The sequence below is a fragment of the Brienomyrus brachyistius genome, chromosome 4 (genome assembly GCF_023856365.1).
Source record: "Brienomyrus brachyistius isolate T26 chromosome 4, BBRACH_0.4, whole genome shotgun sequence".
Taxonomy (NCBI): domain Eukaryota; kingdom Metazoa; phylum Chordata; class Actinopteri; order Osteoglossiformes; family Mormyridae; genus Brienomyrus; species Brienomyrus brachyistius.
In genome coordinates, this window is record NC_064536.1 from 13,218,231 (window position 1) to 13,241,392 (window position 23,162).

The 23,162-nt window shown below is 45.9% G+C and overlaps 2 protein-coding genes across 2 annotated transcripts; one reads left to right on the forward strand and one right to left on the reverse strand.

Moving 5' to 3' along the window:
- Window positions 1-2,880: 2,880 nt before the first annotated feature.
- LOC125739802 (gap junction delta-4 protein-like) lies at window positions 2,881-5,117 on the forward strand. Its single transcript, XM_049010261.1, has 2 exons — window positions 2,881-3,358; window positions 4,099-5,117. Exons 1-2 carry the CDS (start codon window positions 3,295-3,297, stop codon window positions 5,115-5,117), a joined length of 1,083 nt encoding a protein of 360 aa, XP_048866218.1. The 5' UTR covers window positions 2,881-3,294.
- Window positions 5,118-8,263: 3,146 nt separating this feature from the next.
- Window positions 8,264-10,749, reverse strand: LOC125740260 (frizzled-8-like). Its single transcript, XM_049011172.1, has one exon. The coding sequence runs from the start codon at window positions 10,309-10,311 to the stop codon at window positions 8,572-8,574; it is 1,740 nt and encodes a 579-aa protein (XP_048867129.1). The 5' UTR covers window positions 10,312-10,749; the 3' UTR covers window positions 8,264-8,571.
- Window positions 10,750-23,162: the final 12,413 nt, after the last annotated feature.

Below are 23,162 nucleotides of genomic sequence, written 5' to 3' on the forward strand. Positions count from 1 at the left end.
ATTTGTAAAAATAATTGAAAATTTTGGTAATTAAGAACGAGTTAGCAATTCGAAAAACTATTTTCTGCTTTGTTATAATAATACATTAACCTTTTATAGGTTCCCACAGCTGTTTCCGATTTTATATGTTTGTGCTTCATCTTCGTCATTTTTGGTTTCTTTTCATTTAGTGAGTCACAAAGCATGAATCAAATGCATAAAGACCAAACTAGTTCTCATGAGTGTATCAAAACATCATAATCAAAATATTCACAAAGGAGGTGGATTCTCAGCATTCCCTAATCATATTGATACAAAGTGTATAGTCATTTGAGTTTTGCTTGCACAAAACTGTTCTGAGGGCAGAAGGAAAATGATTGGCTCAGAGAGATGACCAATCAGATTGTAGAGGAGGTGGGTCCAACCAATGAGATGTCTCGGCCCTCTAGTTGCTAGGACCCACAAACCTCTATAATCTGATTAGTTACCTCTCTGAACCAATCATTTTTCCTCGTGCCCTCAGAATATTTTTGTGTACGTAAAACTCCCATGAGCTTAATGTCTGGTTACTTAGCATCACAGTCTGGTCATGCTTGTGTTGTGCCGACATGGATATTTTAACGATCATGACAGCAGTATTATGATGTGCTGTTAGATAGAGGTTCCCCTGTCTATTTAAAGCACATGTGGCTAACTGACTGACGTGTGAAGTGACAAGTGTTGGAATGGTAGGGGCAGGATGTTGGACTGAGAGTTGAGCTTCCTGGAGCTTTCTGCTTAAACTCCCATATAGTGACTGACTAGGCCAGAACACTGGGGAAACGGTCTTAATATCCAAGCAGGGGTGATATTTGCAAAAGGCTTGGGGCCTGACCATCCTTTGCAGAGTCAACAGTCCTGTCTTTTCATGTTGTATTGTGACCTTCCCAATATTATTGCCCCACGGTGGAACTCGACTGGCATTTACTCTAATTGGTCATTCCGGTGCTGATTGAATGATGATACGAAGCATGAGTGGCTCGATTGATGTAGCTCACAGGTAACTATAGCAACAGATGGATGCACGTGGCCTGCAGGAAAGCGTCGTTCTATCCATCTCCCTCCAAAAGCGCGTATCCAGCGCAGGACGGTGGCGTGTCTGCAGCCTGCCCCAGGGTACGGGGAGGGGGGCGGACACCCTGAATGGGACGTCAGGCCGTCAGTGGGCGCACTAACACGGTCACACACACTGAAGGCAAAAATGGAGGGCATCTAGCTAAAGGCCATGGAGAGAAGAAACCCGTAAGATGACGGGAGGCATGTGCACTGCAGACGCAAAGCTGAGGCAGGGATGGGACTCTCTTCCGGAGAGTACAACACCCTGGGGTCTCCCACTGAGCCACTATGCCAGTCATGGAGGAAGATGTATATTATTTATGTTCAGATTATAAACCCTGTCTTACAGTCTTGCATTGCCAGTGTCGGGCTGTAATTGTGCACTGGATTCTACCTCTGAATAGTTTTCTTTTAAGAATTTTTTAATGAATTGCGTTTTGGTGGGGGTGGGGGGAAAGGGGGGGGCTGTTTAACTGTTGGTTGTGTTGGTTCTTTCCTGTGTCAATGAGACTGCTGTACATGTAAATTCTATAGTTTATTATAATAATTTTTGTTAATTTTTATATGATTACCTTGATTGCTGATGCAGTTGGGATATGTTCATCTTGCCAAACACAGTTCAACAGCTTTTGGGGTCATTATTTCTGTTGAATGGACTATGGTTCCAGTTACATTCTTTCTCAGACCTGGAGTGCATGTCCCGTCAACTTTACAGATCGTCCCACAAGACAATGTCCACAAACGTGCAGAAGAAATAAACATTTTAATCAAGAAACTGAGCTTTTCTTATTGAATAACTGACTGTGTACAGTGACTTGTATTTCTGTCTGTTCATTCTCTCTTCTGTCTCCACTCGCAATCGCATGTGTTCCGTGGGAAGCGTTCCTGTTTCACGTACCGCGTTCCGCAACATCACGCAACCGAAGTACAAGTGGGACCGTTTTGTCGGAGGTGTCTCTCATCGCTGACAGAGATTTAACAGATATGTGGTTGAGGGGAAAGAATGCTAAATGACATTTTAATAAAATATTTTCCAAATTTTGCACAGGTGTTGTGGCATTTGTGTTTTAATCGAAAGTCAGTTTTATTCTGACTTCAAACGCCCCGCATCGTCTACAGTAATTACAAAGGCTGACTGCAGCCTCACCCCTCATTATGAGCATCAAGTCACTTAATCTGTAGAGATGGGTGGTTCAGGGGGGTGGCATGGTGGTGCAGTGGTTAGCACTATTGCGTCACACCTCTGGGACCCGGGTTCGACTCTCACCATGTTCTCCCCATGCAAACTAATTGGAGTTGCTAAATTGCCTGTAGGTGTGCGTGAATGGTGTGTGAGTGTGCCCTGCGATGGGCTGGCCCTCCATCCTGGGTTGTTTCCTGACTCATGCCCATTGCTTCCGGGATAGGCTCCGGGACCCCCCCCCGACCCAGTGGGATAAGCAGTTTGGAAGATGGATGGGTAGTTCAGGTCCACAGTGAAAATCCAGACCAAGGTTTTGTTTCAACCAACCTTTATACTCAACTGGTCAGTTGAAACAAAACCTTGGTCTGGATTTGTACTTTCTGAACCTGAAATACCAACCTCTAATAATTCATCACTCTAAGGCAGTGGTTCTCAATCCTATACCTGGCACTCCCCCACCAGAATGTTTTCATTCTAACCCATACTGTTTTCAACCTGCATTAGAATACAGGCAGCAGCCCCCCTTGAGGACCCCCACTATTGCACATAATTAATCCAAACACCAGCTGCTACTTCTTATACACCATTATTCCTCAACGTACTAATTTTTTCTGCAAGTTTCTTGGACAAAAGATTTTCTTTTTAACTTGGAAGCATCCAAGTGATGAAGCTACAGGTCTGGGCTGATCCCCACCTGGCACAGATGACAGGGGCGGGGGTGAGAAGATGCCAACTCAAACATCCCAGCAATGCCAAGGCAACCTGCATGTTCCCTGTCAGCGCCTCCCCAGGCAAGAATAGCACACAATGAAGCTCACACCTCCTGCTGATGTCTGTTGTCTGACAACAGTTGTTCCTCGAGGAAGGTGGGGGGTGGGGGGAGCAATGCTAGGGGCTGCTCTGCTCACATTGGGACAGGGGGCCGGGCTGTCTGGTACTGGACTGTCGCCCCACACGTGAGCACAGGTCTTCCGTCTCTGAGCCAACGTGGGTGTCCTCCTGGTTCCCCTCTCTTGGTGAGGAAGTGCGTCGCAGCGATGGGGAGGGGGAACGCGGTGGAGTTGGTCTTCATCGCGCTGAATCACAACGTCTCTCTGGCAGGTGGGTGTCACACGCAGCTAACCTGACTCCAGAACTGTAAGCTACACTCAATCGGTACTTCAGAATACAGTAATTCTCACGCTCTGATAGAATGCATGAATAGAAAAAGATCAACTGCCGAAGACATCAACAATAATTCATGGTTTGGCGAACACTTTGATCCAGAAAACTGGACATTTTCATAAATAGTGCCAGTTTGATTCAATAGGACGACACTCTCGGTGCCAGCGACTCTAACATATGAGTCCGAGGCCCTCACTGTTGACCTGATGAAAACTGTCCGCTGCCTCATTGGTTACGATGTGCTGTGTGGGCTCTCTTCAGCAATGCTTATACTGATCTAGAAAACCAAACACACAAAGCAAGATGCCTGAAACTGGGAAAAGAGACTTCAAAGCTTTTCGACTGTCCACCCGTATGTGTAGTAGGTTGGTAAGTGATAGTTTTGGGGGGAAAAAAGCACAAAATCCCCTAAGTTGAACTAAGATATTTTGTCATAAGATAAAACAGAGGCTGAAAGACTGGATTTCGGTTACGACAAAATGTTGACAAAATATGCAGTTACTGTATCTCGCCTTCGTGGGGCAGTATAACCCTAACTGACTGACTTGAGTGAAACACTGAGCTCTCCAGACCCATAGAAATGCTGAGCACTGTTAGGTTAAGCAGCTCATGTCCCAGCCCTGAAGCTGGATGTTCACGTGCTCCATGTGCTGTAATGTGTTGGGGTCGGCTTGCAGGTAAGATCTGGCTGATGGTGATGGTCCTGCTGAGGGGCCTGACGCTGCTGCTCACCGGCTTCCCGCTGTACGAGGACGAGCGCGAGAGCTTCGCCTGCAACACCATCCAGCCTGGCTGCTCCACCGCCTGCTATGATGCCTTCGCCCCCCTTTCCCTGCTCCGCTTCTGGCTGCTGCAGGTTCTCGCGCTCTGCCTACCGTACGCCCTGTACGTGGTCTTCGTCATTCACAGGGTGGTGTCAGGCCTCACTTCCGCAAGCAACACTCCGGGGGAAGACGGCGAGACCCGGTCGTTCAGGGTCAATCGGGAGATCTTCCAGAAAGTCATGCCAGAAAATGGCGCCGCCCTGGTGGCAGGTGGAAGGAGGTGCCGCGCTCTCACCTTGGCGTACACCATCCACGTGTCGACCCGGATCGCCCTGGAGGCGGCCTTTGGTGTGGGCCACTATTTCCTGTTCGGTCTCTCCATCCCGAAAAGCTTCCTGTGCCATGAGGGCCCCTGCACCTCCATGGTGGAGTGCTACGTTTCCAAGCCCACGGAGAAGACCGTCATGCTGAACTTCATGCTGGCCGTCAGCGCACTGTGCCTCCTCGTGACCGCCGCCGACCTCATCTGCGCCATTAGGTGGCTGGTGAGCCTCCAGCGCGGGGCTGAGACAGTAGCCAGCTCCGACAGCATGGAGGAGGGAGCCTCCTTGTGCCTGGAGGAACTCCACATCTCACCCATCTCCCACAGTTTGCCCAGCTTGGCCAACAGTGACATCCAGCAAGACATCCACGTCTTGGAAGAAGATGGGGCGGAGCGAGACAGCAGCACTGTCAGACTTTGTTCCAGAAACCGCGTCGAGCCCCCGCCTCTGCAACGTGCGTGCTCTCCACACCTGAGGTCTCCGCTGCCCCTGAAACTAACAAGGCAGCCACCAGGGGGAGCCGACAGCTCCGGACTGCTCCATGGCAACCGGTTGGACGACCTGAAGTCAGAGAACAGTGAGAAACCAGGGAGAAGAGCCTGGGTTTGAGGTAGAGTGGGAGCAGAACACAGTGTACCAATGAAGATCCTGGACTTTGTGTACTCACCGTGTGTGGTGTCGGCAAACCGGAGTCATATTCACCTGATATCTTAAAATGACAATGCAACAGACTTACTGTGGACAGTAACATTCACATACCCGGAATATGGGTTATGATGCAGGTCACATACAAGCACTAGGTGGCGTCACGATTAAGAGAGTAAATTCTTGAGAGTGCTGTGTAAAATGGAAGAGACACAAGCTCTGAGAGTGACTCTGAACAGCTGTAAGGTTCCCAGAGGCTGAAGAAGTGTGTCGGCTGAAGCTCATGGTTATGTTCCCCGTCCATCTACCACCGAACAGTATCCGTTACACACACATTCTTTCTACTTTCCTAAAATACTCATCAAATGAGTTATCGAATGTGATACTGCCCCAAGCTGATGACACCATGGAGGTATTTTCAAGGATCAAGCACACTGACTATAGCCAAACCAAGGGCACCAAAGACCGCCCAGTTTGGGGCACGAACACCAGCGATGCCCAATTATACGAGCGTCATCCCATCAGTGCATACAGTTGCCATTTACAAAACAGGTTTTTGTCATTAAAACCCAGAAGATGCAGTGACATAAAGACTGAACCCAGCAGACACGTTAATACACGAAGTGATGAAATTTCACTTCGCCATGCGGATCAGTATCCATGTTAATTCAAATATGGCTGCAAGTGTTTTACGGAGTGCTTTTTTTTCCCCCAACTGCAAACATACTTTGAACCTCCTTCTTGCTGAAGTACTATTATAGTTTCCGCTGGAAACCATTTAAATTGCTGGAATCTGCTATGACTGCGCCCGTTTATTATTTCAGCAGTAAATGACAGTGCCGAATTTTCACTCCCAAAGACGCAGTCAGACGAGTTGCGGAAATTTCTTAATTACCCTAAACTCCGTAAAACTAACAAATTACGTGGACGTCCACTGAGCAAAACGTACTACACAGTTTTATATTGCATTTACAGGCTGCGTAAAAATGCGACACGTTACCAGACTATGTCACGCCTACCCATTTGTTGCAGGCCCTATCAGTTTTAGTTACCCATACGATAAGTTTAGTAATCTTTAGGATACTTGCTGCTCTACTTAATAATAATGCGCCGTTTGTAAACAACGTGAATATTCCAACTCCAAATTTTGTATTCCGTTTAAGTATATTTTACAGAATAAATCATTGTTAAAGATCACCGAGTGCTCTTGTTTTTTTTTTTTACTTACTGTGACTCGGACTCCCGACCGAAAGTTGCACAGACCTTGCCGTTTGATCATAGCAACATTCTCATTTACATCCCTATAGGAGTGATTAAACATCCCGTAGAGTACGTGCAGAATGAGAATAGTTCCCCCCCCCGATTATGTGCAGTAACAACACAGATTCACTTCTTGAATTTGGTGATTTCACAGAAGGTATCCAGCTGCCTTGTTGGATGTACAGCCATGACACAACGCTGACAAGCTGCCCTGAAAATTAACGGGTTTAGGATGCACGATCGGAGGAAGCCATTTCTGTTCAACCTTTCCGGTCAGGATAGTTAAATCACCCTCAAGTTCAATTCTGCAAGACTTACTAACCGAAGAGCATATTACTTACTGGAAATCTTCCCCACTTTCAAAAATGACGAAAATCGACCGCATTCTCTCCTTAATGTCAATTTCTCTATTTTTAATGGTATTAATCCAATAAAAGATTCGTCCAAAGAATAAACGATTAAAAAGTCACAGCCACAAACTCAGAAACGACAAGAGTTGCAGTAGTCGGTTACTTTCACTGGTATTTCATAGTGTTTACAATAAAATAAAATTCTGAACTAGAGGTGAGATTGTAACGTATGTATTGTTTTTCTGTACAGTAGTTTTCGCTTGATAGTCGAATACGTCCCAATGCTACTACGTAAGTGGATTCCACCCCCAAAACAATATCACATGTTTGTTGGGTAAATGCTCACCGAAGACTTTAAATTATGCACAATTAGTGGCAATATCCTCCTTTGCCGCTAGGTGGCAGTATGACTGCGGGCATGATTCCTTTCTCTTAAAAATCTTCGTCCAGATGAAACTTCAGTGAAGACGAGAACCAGTATCACTCATATGATAAAAAACAGCCTAGTTTGTAGAGTATAAAATTTCCACTATGATGCCCAGTTAGTTTAACCGCTATCCCGAATAAATCAATCGGCTAATAGTGTCCAACCTAAGCAAACGCGACACTTGACTCTAAACATTTGTTTGCATATTAAACTGATCAATACCAATAAACTGGAGGTAGAAGAGTCAATATCCTTGCAACGACGTCTTAATTATAAACACTTTGCCGAATTGTGTCGGACTGATTCAACATGTATAGGCTCCGGACCCCCCGCGACCCAGTAGGATAAGCGGTTTGGAAAATAGATGGACGGACATCAATTTAACGCCCACGTTTTATACGAGTACCTTAAATTGGCCAGAAATGATCAATTTCATGGACGGGGAAAACGCATCAGTTTTAAAAATCAACGGGCAACAGCACAACCAGATTTCGCCCATGTCTTTCGATAATCAATAACATACATTGCCCCAAAAGAGACTGCAATTCAGCCTCAGAATCCAAAGCCGTAATAAATCGTATTTAAAACTGCAGTTATCAAAATTGATAGATGCACTTTGACGGTACCTTAGTCCTTTCTGCGTTAACTTTCTACTTATCTTTAACGTGTGAGTGAGCAAAAGATAAGTATATCCTATTGGTCCTAAAAATCCTTTTATGACATAGATGGGCCATTAGAAAAATGGGCCACGTCTGTGGGACTAAGTGGCACCACAATATTCTGACCATTCCCTAGTTCCCACAAAAATCAGAAATGCCACCGACGCTCTCCCATCTCCTCCCCTCTTTCCACGAAAAACCGCACTTTGTGATCTACCTTAAGTCTTTTCTCTCAACAGACAGTAAACTTCAGAGTGGCGTTAGTTTCTTTTGTGAAAGGTCAAGGCATTAAAGGAGTTTGTATTTCGAGACATCGAGTAAGTACACCGGGCCCACAAGTTACAGGCATAAGATTGTTTAGCAAGAATCTCGGTAATTGTTTTACGCATAGTAATTAATGACATAAAACTCAACTCATAGTGTGCCTTTTATTCTCAAAATAAAATGTTTTCCTAACAAAAGGTTTATACAAATGTACAGTTATTTTCCATATTCACACAATATACAATTTTATACATGACCCGTATAAATACATCTGGAATTAAACCCGTATAAGACATTAAGGCTGGCTTGAATCATTCGCGTTGAGAGCAGTCTGCGTAAATTAATGTGCGCATTTGTCCGAAAGAGAAAGATGTGCGCATCCTCCAAGAAAAGTGACACCAAACTTTTGGTGCAATAAAACACACTTTGTGTTTAAAAGTCTGTGCACGTGGCTCTCGTCAAACCCGAGATAAGGGCATCTGTTTGGGAAAGGACACGGAGCTCGCGGTGCCCGAGCGCCAAGTCAGTCCCGTACTGACATCGCTGTACATGGAGCCGCCGGTGCCTTTGCTCCCCCAGCAGCAGCCGGTGCAGAAACTGCGCCAGGATTCCAGCGTCTTTCCGGACCAGACCCAGGCCCCCGACGTGATTCCCACCAGCAGGCACATGAAATACTTGAGCATGAAGACGGCGTAGTGCGGCTTCTGCTCCGGCAGGCAGGAGCAGTTGTGGCTGACCTCCCAGCTCAGGCGGTTGTGCTGCTCGTAAAAGTAACATGCAACTATAACAGTGGCCGGTACGGTGTAAAGCACCGTGAAAACCCCTATCCGGATCATCAACTTCTCCAGCTTGTCCGTTTTCGTTCCTCCCTGTTTAATAACGCTCCGGATTCTAAACAAAGACACAAATCCTGCCAACAGGAACATCGTTCCAATAAATAAATATATGACCAGCGGCGCCAGAACGAAGCCCCTTAAGTTATCCAGATTTTGATTGCCTACATAACAGACACCGGCCACCGGGTCCCCGTCTACTGAGCTCAGGGCCAGAACAGCGATGGACTTCATGCTCGGTACGAGCCAGGCAGCGAGGTGGAAATATTGCGAGTATCCAGCGATGGCCTCGTTGCCCCACTTCATGCCGGCGGCCAGGAACCAAGTGAGGGACAGGATAACCCACCAGATCGAGCTGGCCATTCCGAAGAAATAGATCAGCAGAAAGACGACGGTGCAGAGTGCGGGGCCGGTGCTCTCGTAGAGGATGTGCTCCAAGCCCCCGTCCCGGTCGCACGCCACTCGGTCGTGGCCGGCGATCAGCCGCACGATATATCCGACTGACACAAACATGTAGCAAGCAGACAGGAATATGATGGGTCTCTCCGGGTACTTGAAGCGCTCCATGTCGATCAGAAAGGTAGCGACGGTCGCGAAGGTGGAAATAAAGCACAGCACTGACCACAATCCTATCCAAAACGCAGTGAAAGTTCTCTCCTCCTGGGTAAAATATGGATTTTGGCAAGGCATTGCACAGTTGGGGATCCCCCCAGTCTTTACGCGGCTGTAAAGGGGATGGCGATCGTTGCTCAACGATACCATAGGCGCGCGACACTGGCACCCTGGCTGGCAGGCTGATACCGGACTTTTTAGCTTATCGCCGGGTCGACCTGGTCCATGCTTGTTTTTGCGGGGGTTAAGCGGTCTCGCCGGATAGTTGGTCGGCTTCGACGCGACCGGCGACGCCGTGGTGGTCTCGCTCCTGTTGTAGTCCATGCACAACTTGTCCGGATTGCCCTGCACCGGCAGCAGGTCGCATCTCATCCTGTCCGGCCAGGGGAAGCCGTACTGCCTCATTAGCGGTGCGCACCCCGCCCGGGCTCTTTCGCACACGCTTCTGCAAGGCGGCAGAGGTTTTTTGTAGTCCTCCAAACAAATCGGCGTATACATGCTGCAAAGGAAGAACTTCAGGTCCGGAGAACACTGGATTTCCACAAGAGGCCAGAACTGGTGCACTTCCAGACCGGCTTCATCTTGCGTGTCGTGATTAAACTGGTTGGGCATGTAGGTGTAGTTGTAACCGATTCCTTTGCACAGGGGTACAGATATTTCTTGGCAAGTGATCTCCTTCGCTGTGGTCCAAATCGATCTTTGTAAAATGGCCAGCACAAGAAGCAGGTAGATCCCAAACAGGTAATACCCCATGCTTTCAATGCTTTATACTATCTCCAGTCCGCTGGTTAAACGACGGTAAGCGTCAACCGGCTCCCTTCACGCTTCGCTTTGCAAACACATCTCTCTCCGGCTTGGATCTGCGAGCAGTTTACTCACGGCGTGTAGTTTGTTGCAGGGCAGCCTAACAAAACCGTGATCTACAGACGTGCAGTCAAAATGGCTGAGGACTCCGAGCTGGGATCATCTTCTGGCCGGCTTGCGGACAATTCAGAGGCGATCAGGTGCCTGTACGCGCATCAGCTTTGCCTGTGTCTTACCAGCCGTATTCGCAGCCACTACCACCGACCACAGCATGCGTGAAACTGAAGAAGGACGGTAGTTTGAATATTTATAAAAGAGGCGGCGATAACACTCCCCCTTCCCGGCTCAGCGAAGCGGAGAGGCGTGGTACGCAACTCAAACCAAGTGTCTCGGGAAGGTGTTTCCTTTGGCTTTGTTTGTTTTGTGGCTATTCGCTAATCTTTAACTAATTAAGTTAAACGTTTTGCAGTGTTCAAAATTATCGACGAACCGTGGGGGTCCTTTGGCACCTTCAGAAATATTATCACCAATTATTTTTTTGGATACTAGAGTATCCAAAAGTATGCAAAGTCACTGTTTACAAGCGAGCTTAAAATACTTTACGCATAAATTGTATCTGCAGAATTTAAAGCCCAAATGCTCCTTTTTTAACAATCGGGAGGAGGGAGCCCCCCCGGCCGGTTATTTTTTTGTGTTTAGCACATGGTGGGGGTTGTGTCTGCCTAAGAATGGTCTGTTTGTTTTAATTGAGGTGCTGATGATCCATTTAACGCGGGGCATTGGGATTCACGTAGGGGGAGTAATTACTGCAGTGCATAAACAAGAAGTTTGTTAAAAAAAGAAAGAAAGAAACGCCCCCGCCTTTAAAAATATTTCATTCAGTACGGGGAGTGACAGCGAGTGGCCAGTTAAGTTTGTTGTCTTCTAGTAGCGAGTTTGAGTGGATTTTTAATACTGTTTGGGATACCGGGGGGAAATCCTATAAGAATTTCGGACAGAAATTTTATCTGTGAGTCCTAATCGATAACTATGCTACAAAGATACTGGGACTGGCTTACATTCACAGTCACACACAAAGCACGCATTTCTATAAAATAATGTTTATTTACTGGCCCATTGCTACACAACAGGGGTCGTTTGACACCCCCCATCCCCACACAAAAAAAAACCCCGCCTGCAACTCCCAATTCCCAGGTGGAAAAGTGAACAGGTGTCCGGTCACGGGGCCACGGGCAAACAGACAGACGTCCAGCGCTCCGCCAGTATAAACGTATTGATTAACGGAGTGATACGTCTCTCCTACGGTCGCCAACTGTCCTCATGGCTGAGATCTCTTGGAGTCGGGTTGCATGAAGCCCCGACATTCCCACTCCGAAAGGACGCTAATGGAATTACGGCATCTGTGCAAAAATCTGCTCCCATACTGCACCCCCCTCCTTGGAGTCTCCGACGTGTGAGACGTGTGTCGGCTTCAGTTATCGGCTCTCCAAACCAGAACATATCAGATGCTACTTCTTAAAAAATCTTATTAATGCTTAATGCCGTCTATTATAAAATAATGTAATTTACAACTGTCTGTTTAAGACTACAGCGCGTTTTCTATGTGACTGACTCCTGCAGTATCAGAACCAGGGGACACGTAGCAGGTACCAAGGGGAGTTTCTAGATATTGAAAAGACCAGGGGAGTCAAGTTTACTTGAGGTTTGACTTTAAAAAATGTTTATTTTTTTATTTTTTTAAAAAAAGAACGAAGTTTTCAATCAGGGCTAAAATACTCGGGACAATAGCGCTGAATGATCCGACCTAAAGAAGCCCATGATCTTAACGGTTTGTTACTTTTAAGCACATGAATAAATGGGATTAACGCGGAGTTTAGCTAGTATGTAGCTCTCCTTTGCTGGTGGTGGGGGTTTCATAAATGCCACTTTTAATTAATTGCTCATTATTTTATTTCTTTTAATGGCGTTTCCCAGGTTTACTGGAGGCTAAAACAGACCTTTCCTGGTGTTTGCGGGCTGCGCTGGTTTATCGTAAGTACTGTGGGACTCCTGCTTCTGGCTCGGGGGAGGCCCCCACCGGCTCCATCTGTAATGCTAAATTTTAAACCTACGGCATTTATGCTCCTTGCCCACCCCCATGGCAGACACCTGACGATCTACCAGAAGGTCCACTAACAGAGTATGAACGGCTGTATTATGATAGCAGAAAAATACCCAGAATTCAACAGGATACAACAGCAGTGACAGTTACACATTCACAGCCAGAAGAGAATAACCTCATAATTTTATCGCTGCTACATCTGTTGTTACGTGTAGTCAAGGGATTTTCTAGCTGTTGAAAATATCACAGGCTCAAGTCAAGTTTTGGCATCGGAGCTAAAATACTCGGGGCTCAGTTTAAAATAATCGGCGCTGCAGCCCCAAGTGATCGGACCTAAGGACGCCGGTGGTTAAGGCTACATTAATTCCCTTAACCTGGGAGTCATCATCAGATCATGTTTAAGCAAGTCTTTTCTGTTTGTTGTATTATTACATAATATTAAGAACAAAATTCTTTCAAAATGGGTTTTTTTGAGAAATACCTGCATGAAATAGCAAACTAGCCTTAAACCACCCCCCAGTGTGAAACGGTATGTGTATTGAGGTCAGAGTAATTAGGCCTGATTTATAGCCAGAGATAAGGCCAGGTGTCATATCAGGATGTTTACCTTCAGCTGGCTACACGGTGGCTGACACGCCCTTAATCGCGGCAGGAATGCGGCCTCCTGCACACCTGCCCTGCAGTTCCCACAGGCACGCAGAAGTGTGGGACGCGTAGCCGTTTGATATCAAGTATCGATTATTAAATAACGTGCAGCCGGAAACTCCCGCAGGTATAAATAGAACCATTTTCTGAAAACGACACAAAAGACTGAACAGGATCTCTAAAGACTAATAGAAGGTTCGAGTCAGAGGATTTAAGTTCTTATAGCTACCTGTACTTGTAGTCGTGGGCGCTGCTAGAGATCTTGGGCCCCATGAAAGTGTCTCATTTCAGGCCCCCAATCCAGACCAATCCAATTATGTTTGAAAATTTTTAAGGCACCCGTCAGTCAGGGACTATTGGAATCTTCCTGACCCCCCCCCCCCCCCCCACCTCCCCCCCTTTCCGGTGACCCTGCTTACAGTACAATAGGTGGATGTTGCAGTGTTATGGAACTGGCTGTCTGATGTGCAGTAAGCTCTGAGAAATTGTCACTTGTCACCCCTCTATTATATATTATTCTTTGCCATACTCTGTCTCTTCTTAATTAATTAATTTTCTTAGGTTTTACTACTTTTATATGTATTTTGTTTACTTTTATATATAGTTTACTTGTTTATATGTTGTTTACTCAGTGTTTGTGATTGGGGAGTCAGTAACATGATGTTTGTTATTGTAGCACAACGTCAATAAAAAAATTCAATCCTCGTACTTCTGAAGATGTTCCTATCCATATTTTTAATTTTGGAGTTCATACTCTATACTGCACCTCCAATTGGAGTTCATACTGTATATTACAGCACCAACTGCAGTTCATACTCTATATTGCACCTCCAATTGCAGTTCATACTCTATATTGCACCTCCAATTGCAGTTCATACTCTACATTACACCTCCAATTGGAGTTCATACTGTATATTACAGCACCAACTGCAGTTCATACTCTATATTGCACCTCCAATTGCAGTTCATACTCTATATTGCACCTCCAATTGCAGTTCATACTCTATACTGCACCTCCAATTGGAGTTCATACTGTATATTACAGCACCAACTGCAGTTCATACTCTATATTGCACCTCCAATTGCAGTTCATACTCTATATTGCACCTCCAATTGCAGTTCATACTCTATACTGCACCTCCAATTGGAGTTCATACTGTATATTACAGCACCAACTGCAGTTCATACTCTATATTGCACCTCCAATTGGAGTTCATACTCTACATTACACCTCCAACTGCAGTTCATACTCTATATTGCACCTCCAATTGCAGTTCATACTCTATATTGCACCTCCAATTGCAGTTCATACTCTATACTGCACCTCCAATTGGAGTTCATACTGTATATTACAGCACCAACTGCAGTTCATACTCTATATTGCACCTCCAATTGGAGTTCATACTCTACATTACACCTCCAACTGCAGTTCATACTTTATACTGCACCTCCAATTGCAGTTCATACTCTACATTACACCACCAACTGCAGTTCATACTCTACATTACACCTCCAATTGCAGTTCATACTCTACATTACACCACCAACTGCAGTTCATACTCTATACTGCACCTCCAACCGGAGTCACACTCTACCTGAAGTTCCCTCCCCATCCCATCCTTCACTCCTGCCCTTGTTCTCACCAAAAACTGCAAGGCCACCCCCCCCCCCCTTTTTTATTCCCCATCAATCTGCTAATAATCAGTTTCAGGTGACGTCTGGGACGCCAGCCCCCCCCTTAATTACCTCAGCTCAACCTCGTTGCCTTGACAAACAGGCCCCCGCCCCAGTAATCTACTGGGGGGGGGGGACACTCTAGGGGACCTTTGTCAGTGTGAGCTGTGCACTGCGCGTGGCCTAAGTGGACCCCCGACTGGGCGCTAATGCAGCGCTAAGCTGTCACGGCTGTGTGCTGCTGGCTCGTCACAGCTAGATGCCAGATAGGAGGCTTTGTGACATTCTGTGACATTGTGTTTAGTCAGAGGTAAAGTTTGTATAATAGATGGTTTATCTAGATGAGTTGGTTGTATTTAACAAGCACACAAACATTAAGCTGACATTAAACTAAGGTGTAGTGCATTTCCAGCGTTTCTCTCCAAGCAATTTGCCCAGAGTTTTTCTTGGAAGGTTGAAATATCTGACTTTGACATAAATCCCAGAAGCCCCTGTCATGCACTGGCTTCCCCCCCCCGTAAAACAGGAAGTCGTGCCTGTTCTTGTTATCATTCTGTAATTTATTTTTGGAAGTGAGTCGAGTGTTATGTTTACGCTCTGAATTGCTACTTGTTCTCTGAATGTTAACAAACTTAACAAACTGCCATGGAAGGAGATATTTCCACAGTGCAGGCTGGAAACATTCGTGACGTGTTTATAATTACGTTCCTCCCGGTCGTTTTAATGATCTTTCCGCCAAGGTAAACACGATCACTCAGACAGAAACGCTGGCATCAGAGGAACTCCGACACCTCGCAGGAAACGGACCCAGCAGCCAGAAGTACTCAAACACTCTACATCAAACTGAAATTGGACAGACAGGAGAAACTGCAGAGGTTATGATTTGGAATGAAATGAATGGGCGGTGTGAGAAAAAAGGGTCTCAGCCGTAATGAACTTGGAAATAAATAAACACAGGGCTTTCCCCCCCCTTTCTGGTGTCGTAATCGTCTTCGCAGCTGCTAAGTGCTCTCAGCTGTCTGGAATTATGATGTATGAGCTGCACATCGTGAGAGCTGATCTTTAATACGTCGTAAGTACACAGGCAATTGAGTAAGGTCTGGTTCGTGCTTTTTGCCGATTCGGTCGCGCCACACCGCGCCCCCCCCCCCAGTGCCGGACAGTCCACGTTCCTGGGTGCTTGTACTCACAGACTGTGACGGCAGGCCTGGGGTAGTGCTGAAGGGCAAAGCCGCTCGTTTTTTCTACGTGGCATGCAAGGTCGTGACCTGGGGACAGGCAATGATAATAAAAGTAGCTACCCACAGTACTGTATTGTACCTCGGGCTGACAAACTAGTGCAGATGTGGGGCAGCGTGTGGCTCAGTGGGCTAAGCCTGTGTGCCTGTAATCAGAAGGTCGCAGGTTCAAACCCAGCCTCAGCCTGTGGGTCCTTGAGCAAGGCCCTTAACCCCCAGCTCCCTGGGCGCCGCTACAGGTGGCAGCCCTTCGCAGACAACTTCCTCTATGAAAAAAGAGCAAGTTGTGGGAGGCGTAAAGACAATTTCCCTACGGGGATCAATAAAAAGTGTCAATTAAATCAATTCGATGCTTAATGTTTTCACGTCTCAAAGCGGTGTGTGCATTTGTTGTTATGAGTCATTGTATATAACCTACATTTTTTATATAATAGGCTTTATAATAATCTGTTCGTAAGTATAACTTGTCCATTAAGTTGCATGTTCTTAACCAGAGTATTTCTGCATCTAAAATAAGTACTTTACTGAAACTAACCGTGCATCGGGTACGAATAGTATGCAAGGACACGGACAGGTATATGACATAGCATAGCATTCTTTGAGTCCGCTAGCCATGTTTGTGTTCAGCTTGTTCAGAGAGGATAGAAAAGGTGTTCGTATACAATCTTTGTTTACAATCTCCTTCCTTCCTTTCTGCTATTCACCCCCTGGCCAATGAACGATTAAGGTGCATTCGCATCTTGGAACGGACCATCCGCGTTATTCTGATTTTCGAGCAGTGCATGGCCTCCCAATGTCGTCCTTGCTCCCATCTTTCATGTCTAAAATTACGTCACAGCAGCCACACCTGTGGTGGCACGTCTGCAGTAGGTATGAACCAGTCTTAAGCGGTTGAAACAAAGACTGTAGCAAGCTGAGGTGGTGTGCTGACCCTAGACACCCCGAACAAACACCCTGCCAGTCACATGTGGCAAAGAACCTCCAAGCATCTTTACAATCATGTTCTGAATCAAAGTTATTCCAAAACGCCGAGCTGTTCAGTTCCTCCAGGGCACATGGGCAGCACGAACTGTGCATCAAGGCAGATGTCCGAGGCCCACGGCATAGAGTCCGTTCTCGTACCACACAGAAAAGGCAAGAAGTAAAAAAGTGTGTGTGTGGAAGTTAAATAGCCTCTGGCTTAGTGCCAGAAGAGTTTGAATTAGGATCCAAAAGTGCTACAATTGTATGACTTGTAATGGCAGTCAGAAAATCAGCATCACAGAGTGTTTACCCATTTATGTGGATGGATGCATAAAGGTCACAGTGGATCAGTGAAGGACCATCCTCACTCCTACACCGAGAAACCTAACGCTGGTTATTTACGCTGCGTTTACAGACCAAAGCCGTGCTGCACAGTGGAGAACCCGGAGCCCATTCACTGTCCTGCTTTTACTGCGTGATCCTCACGAGCAGCATCCATTGGGGGAGGCTGACGGAGACATGGAGCAGTGAACGGCGGCAAGATTCCTGCGGAGAGAGAAGTGTACTGTCAGCCCGCTCTACCGGAAACGTTAGAAAAAAGAATCCAGAAAGGTCTAAAAAGCAAAACTCGAATTTTCCATGTATCAAGCAGTACACTGCGTCCACTCCAGTGAGGTGAAGGGTTGTTGGGTGTCAGAGTTAACACTGTGTGTGTGTGTGTGTGCATTATGTTTATATTACATTGTGGGGACCAAACGTTCTGCACATTATAATAAAAACATCTCCTTTTGATGTTGTAGGGACCATATTTCAGGTCCCCTGTAAGGATCTGAGAATGCAATCGAAAAAGTAAAAATGCCAAAAGTCTCGTATTTTGTTTGGTTACTTATGGTTACGGTTAGGGCTGGGTAGGGTTAAGGTCGCCATGTTGGGATTAGAGCTCTCCCCATAGAAATGAATGGAGAGTCCCCACAAAGACATAATTACCTGTGTGTGTGTGTGTGTGTGTGTGTGTGTGTGTGTGTGTGTGAGAGAGAGAGAGAGAGAGAGAGAGAGAGAGAGAGAGAATTTAATTTATTTTTGAATTTATATTTTCTGATTTGTAGTTATATTTTACTGTGATATACTGTGATGGTTCCTTCTGGACTTTTTCCTTGTCATTATTCCCAACAATACAGAAAAACATGTATCTACATCCCTTAATTTAGAGATGATTAAAAGTATAAGGGAGGATGTGCATAGGTTATATGCAAATACTACGCTTTTTTATATAAGCGTATAAGACATGTGTGGATTCTGGTATCAGCAGGGGGATCCTGGAACCAAAGCCTTGTGGATACAGAGGACTGACTCTATTTCACCCTATGCTGGACTTCAGGGCACATGCATACATTCGGGGATTAAGGGACATTCTGAATTACACATTTGTCTGACCTAATTGCCTTTGGACTGTGGGGTTAGGGCACATTTATGAGCACAAAAGGAACACAAAAAGAGTTGGGAGTCTGGGAGTCCAGCCCTATAGCTACATAGCAACCATGGTTATTCTTTGGGAGGCAGTACAGAAGAGCACAGATATTTCACAATAAAATCCACTGGTCACCGTTTCATATTTTACCTGTATGCAAAGACAGGTGATTTTCCATCTGGTGTCTCACCGCAGGATCAGAGCTTAAGTCCTGACATTTAAGACGCTATTCAGCCGTATGAAGCAGTGAAAGCAAATCTTGCAGTGAGCTGAAGTCTGGAAAGTCTTGCTGGAGGAATCCGCAGTTGTCAGTGGTACGGCACGATCCGGGAGAGTCCGTCCAAGGATGTGGCTCGGTTGCGACGCTGAATAAAATATCACCTCCGCCGTGAGAGGCTTTGAAATGTGTCGATGCAGCATTTCCTGAGGACGCTGAATACTGATGCGGGAGCAATGTGTCAGTGGGCTGGAGATGCATCGACGCATTGCTGGCGTCGCATTTCCTGCATCCTCGCAGGCTGGGCTCCCTGTTCGAAATGCATGTAATCGCCGGAGGTCTGTGTCATCCCACCCTTACACATTACCATGGTGCTCACACCTCTTTTGTTTGCTCGATTTTGTCTTTCATAAATTTGACTTGCTGATTGCGTATCTCCATAAAAATGTTTTTTTTTGGGTGTTGTGTTAAAATGGTTGCTTGGAGAACATGAGAGAAGGAATCGCTCAAAACACAGAGTCTCCCAGAGCTTTTTTCCGCCACCGAGAGCTTAAGTTGATCTCTGAGCGTTTCTCATCTTGGGTGGCATGGTCTCTGGTGTACGAACTGGTGTTTAACGTGTTTAGCCGGGAGGTCTGTTTAAAAATGTTCCTACGTGTTCAGCACGGAGGTTTCGGGATGCCACTAATTCATCCCTCTCCTCAATACCTGCTGCCTTCTTGGGAAGGCCGTGTGACCCCCAAGTCAAGCACCCGCCACGCAATTATTTTAAAGTTTTAGTGAGGGAGGGGGGAAGGATGTGGTGTTCTGGGGATTTCAGTTTATGTGTGGCCAGATGTAAGCAGTGGTGGGTTTAGGAGATGGGAGGGGGGCTGAGGGCACACCTACGCCTACCTCCACCCCTTCCCACTGCTGGAAATTTGATCACACCGGCCCGGAGAGAACTGGCCCCAGGTTGCAACCTGTGTCAAGCGGGGGCTCTAGGAGACAAAGGGCTTCCAGAGATGGGTGTTTATGAAAAGGATGGACTACAGGGTCCTGATGGACGGTAATGGACTGGGGATTTGCTTCCCTGGAGAGATTTCCTGTCGGGGCACCCGTGGTATTCACCACACCCCCCCCCCCCACCCCTGTAGAAGCAGAGAGAGGGGATTGACAGGCGTGTAACTGAACTCAATCCTAAAGCGCAGAAGCGGCATTGAGGGAACATGACAGGGGGAGGGAATCAGGGTCACGAATGGCTCACTCCAGCCAGCAAAACTCAGAAGCTACCAAACCTTCTGAAGGAGACCCAGCAGGGGCTGCAGCAGGCAGCTCACATGTCTAGGTGTCTATGAGTGCTGCAGACCACTGAAGTGAAGCCCACCCCCCCATTCCTGGTCCTCTCTTTGTACCTTCCCACCACAAGGAGTCCACACCCCAACCCCTAGGGCTGCAATGTCACTCTTTGGGTCTATAAACCTTAGTGCCCAAGTCGTACATCTCCATTTCTCCATCCATCCATCCATCCCTGTGTTTATCTTTCTTTTTTCCTCTAGCATCTGGTTAAGAAACTTTGAATATCCATCCATCCACCCATCCATCCATCCATTTTCTGTAACCGCATGTCCTGGAACAACTCGGGATGGGGCACCAACCCATCGTAGGGCACACACACACACACACACACACACACACACACACACACACACACACACATGTAGGGTATACCTATGTGGGCCCGCTCATGCTAATGCTAACTATGACAACCTTTGCTCTGTCCTTCTCAGAATTTCAGCACAAGGTTTGCAGCTGAGCTGTAGCTGTGTTTCCTTCAGTCTTACAGTAACACAGGGTGCACTGCATGCACTGCATGCACGGGCTAATTAGTGGGGCTTAGAATAGGGTGATTAATCGAGGGGACGTGTTTAGGATTCAGGGCTGAATAGGCTGAAGGAAGTCCAGCCTTTGTTACAGACTCGAGGGCTACAAGCAGAGCTCCCTTAACCCTCCACCAGTGGAAGAGATTTTCCATTCAACATATTCACTTCCTGCATCATTTTGGGTTCAGTTTATCACAGACCGGGACTTTTGCAGGATATTCACTCCTCTTTAGGATTCTCCAAAACATCAAACAGAAATGATGAAAAACAGAGCAGCAAAAATTGTGAAAATCTTTAACAAAAAATGTAATCTTCAAAAATTCAGTTTCTGTTCAATTCCATATTACAATTTAGACTAATGTTTAGTATTAATTTAGACTAAGTTTTAGTAAAATTTTCTTCAATACAAGAAAGGTTGTCTATCGACTATGATTATTGTATAAATAATAATAATGAAATATATTTATCTTATACTGCATGCATCATATATATATATATATATATATATAAATATATACATATATTATATTTAAATATAATATATTATATATAAATAATATATACATATATCTTACATTTATATCTTTATATACCTTTTTACCTTAAAATAGATTAACATAGAGTGGAACACAAAGTACAGTGGAAAACAGGAAGTGACCAGGATTGTACAAGAATGAATAAATTAATGAGTTACAATCATTTGGTTTGTGAAAGGGATTAAACGTCGAATGGTCCTTCTGAAGACATGCTCTGGATGACATGCTGCCTTCAAGATGTCCGTGTTTGGACGGGATTTATCCAGTCACAGTGGAAAAAAAGAAACAAATTTCAGGACTCAATATCCCTCTTTGATATTTATGTAGAGGTAGAAAAGTACAGTCAGACTAACCCTTGCACCTTCAGTTTTACATCTAATCCAGGAACCATTGGCTGGGATTTAGTGATCTTTGGCATACGCTCACAGGATCATGTAGAGTTAGCCTTCACGGCTGATTCCCTCTCCATCGTTGAATTTCTTTCGGGTGATCGCAGGGGGGAATTTTCCCCCTCGTTCTTATTTTCCGATCTCGAGGGCACATTGTCGTCACGGTTTCAGGCCCATACATGTGGAAATTGAAATGCCGGCTTCAGCCATTCACCGACACGCCGGCCCCGCGCACACTTCAGCTCTTGACGCACACTCCCAACAATCTCGCGGGTAACAAGCGTGGCGTCCGGCAAACTGAATGGAGCCCCGGGGATTAATTTATGGGTAAGCTGCCATTCAGACGTTAATTTGCTTACCGCGGGTGAACTGAATCAGTCTCAGTCTCAGTGTACAAGATGCTCACAATGGCTTGCCCCTCTCCCGGGCGTTTAAACGAAATGCTGACCAGGAGCACACTTTGTTGTCCTTTGGGGCTGGATGTCTCTATAAACTATGGATTATATCTTCTCACTTGTATTACACACATGTGTTTTGTTAGTTACATACTCAGGCACTGCCGGCTTCACATGACGGATCGTGCTGCGATTCCTTTTACGTCAATATTTTTAAATAGGCATAGACGCCCGCCCCCCTAACAGTGTAACACAGTACGGTACATAAACAGCTGCTCTAAATATTAGTAAATTTGAATACCTCCCACGGTTTTACTGACAGCCGAGGTTCTTAGTGGTGGACGGGGAGGGGGGAGTTGTGGGCGAGGGTCTTTCCAAGATGGGTCTTACAATCGGTGAATTCAGGGCCGTCTGACATCGAAGCCCACCCTGAAGGTGACTGGAGCTCGTTGCGTAACACGGGGTGTTAATGATGCTGGCTGCAGGCTGTAGCGTTTTTTTGTGTGGAGCGGCAGAAGGGGATTTGGCCAATTAGCTGCTTTCTTCTTTACCTTAAGGAGGCTTGACGACGTTTCCTCCCGTAAGTGCAGGTGACGGGGATTGTTAGGAGAGTCTCTTGTGCAAATAATTAGCAGATGTGTGTTGACAAACAGGCAGGCCTGATTCATCCCTGCCGCCCCCTGCCTTTGTCCTGCTAATGTGGCCTAATGTAAGCAGATTTCCCCAGCACATACTTTTTCCATTAACACTGAATACTGGGCTGCCCCCCCCCCCGCGCCTCCGGACACTTGCTGACCCACCCCCAATGGCCACCCCCTCACAAAGAAAAAAAACCACCCCCAAATCCTTGCTTCCCCTATCACGCACCCAGCTCCTATGACACTACAGCTGTTTTTGAAACCACATACTACATAAGTAGTATATACTGATTTGGACCAAGAAATTGTATGTTTTATGCAGTATGTGAAAAATATGAAATTTACAGTATATCAAAGATACCTGGATGTCATACTGAATATCACCGGTCTACCTTGCCTACTGCATTCCGTGAAGCAGCATGGAAGCATGTCACAACCTCATCCTGACTGGAAAACGTAGCAAACTTGACGGCGTAGAGTGTAGTTGTTTGTACTTATTTCTGTATATACTGTTGTACATGTTATGTTATTTATTGTACGTATAGTATGACATGCAAGCATTTATTTAAATATAACATTATTCGCAATTTGTTGTTTTCCCTGATCGCCTTTGTAATTCTGTTCAGTCATGTAAATAATTACACACCTCAACAATGTACCTGTCCTTTCAATGC

Coding starts and splice junctions, on each gene's coding strand:
- LOC125739802 (XM_049010261.1), top strand. CDS start 3,295: ATGGGGAGGGGGAACGCGGTGGAGTTGGTCTTCATCGCGCTGAATCAC. Junction 3,359..4,098: donor TCACAACGTCTCTCTGGCAG/GTGGGTGTCACA, acceptor GTCGGCTTGCAG/GTAAGATCTGGCTGATGGTG.
- LOC125740260 (XM_049011172.1), bottom strand. CDS start 10,311: ATGGGGTATTACCTGTTTGGGATCTACCTGCTTCTTGTGCTGGCCATT.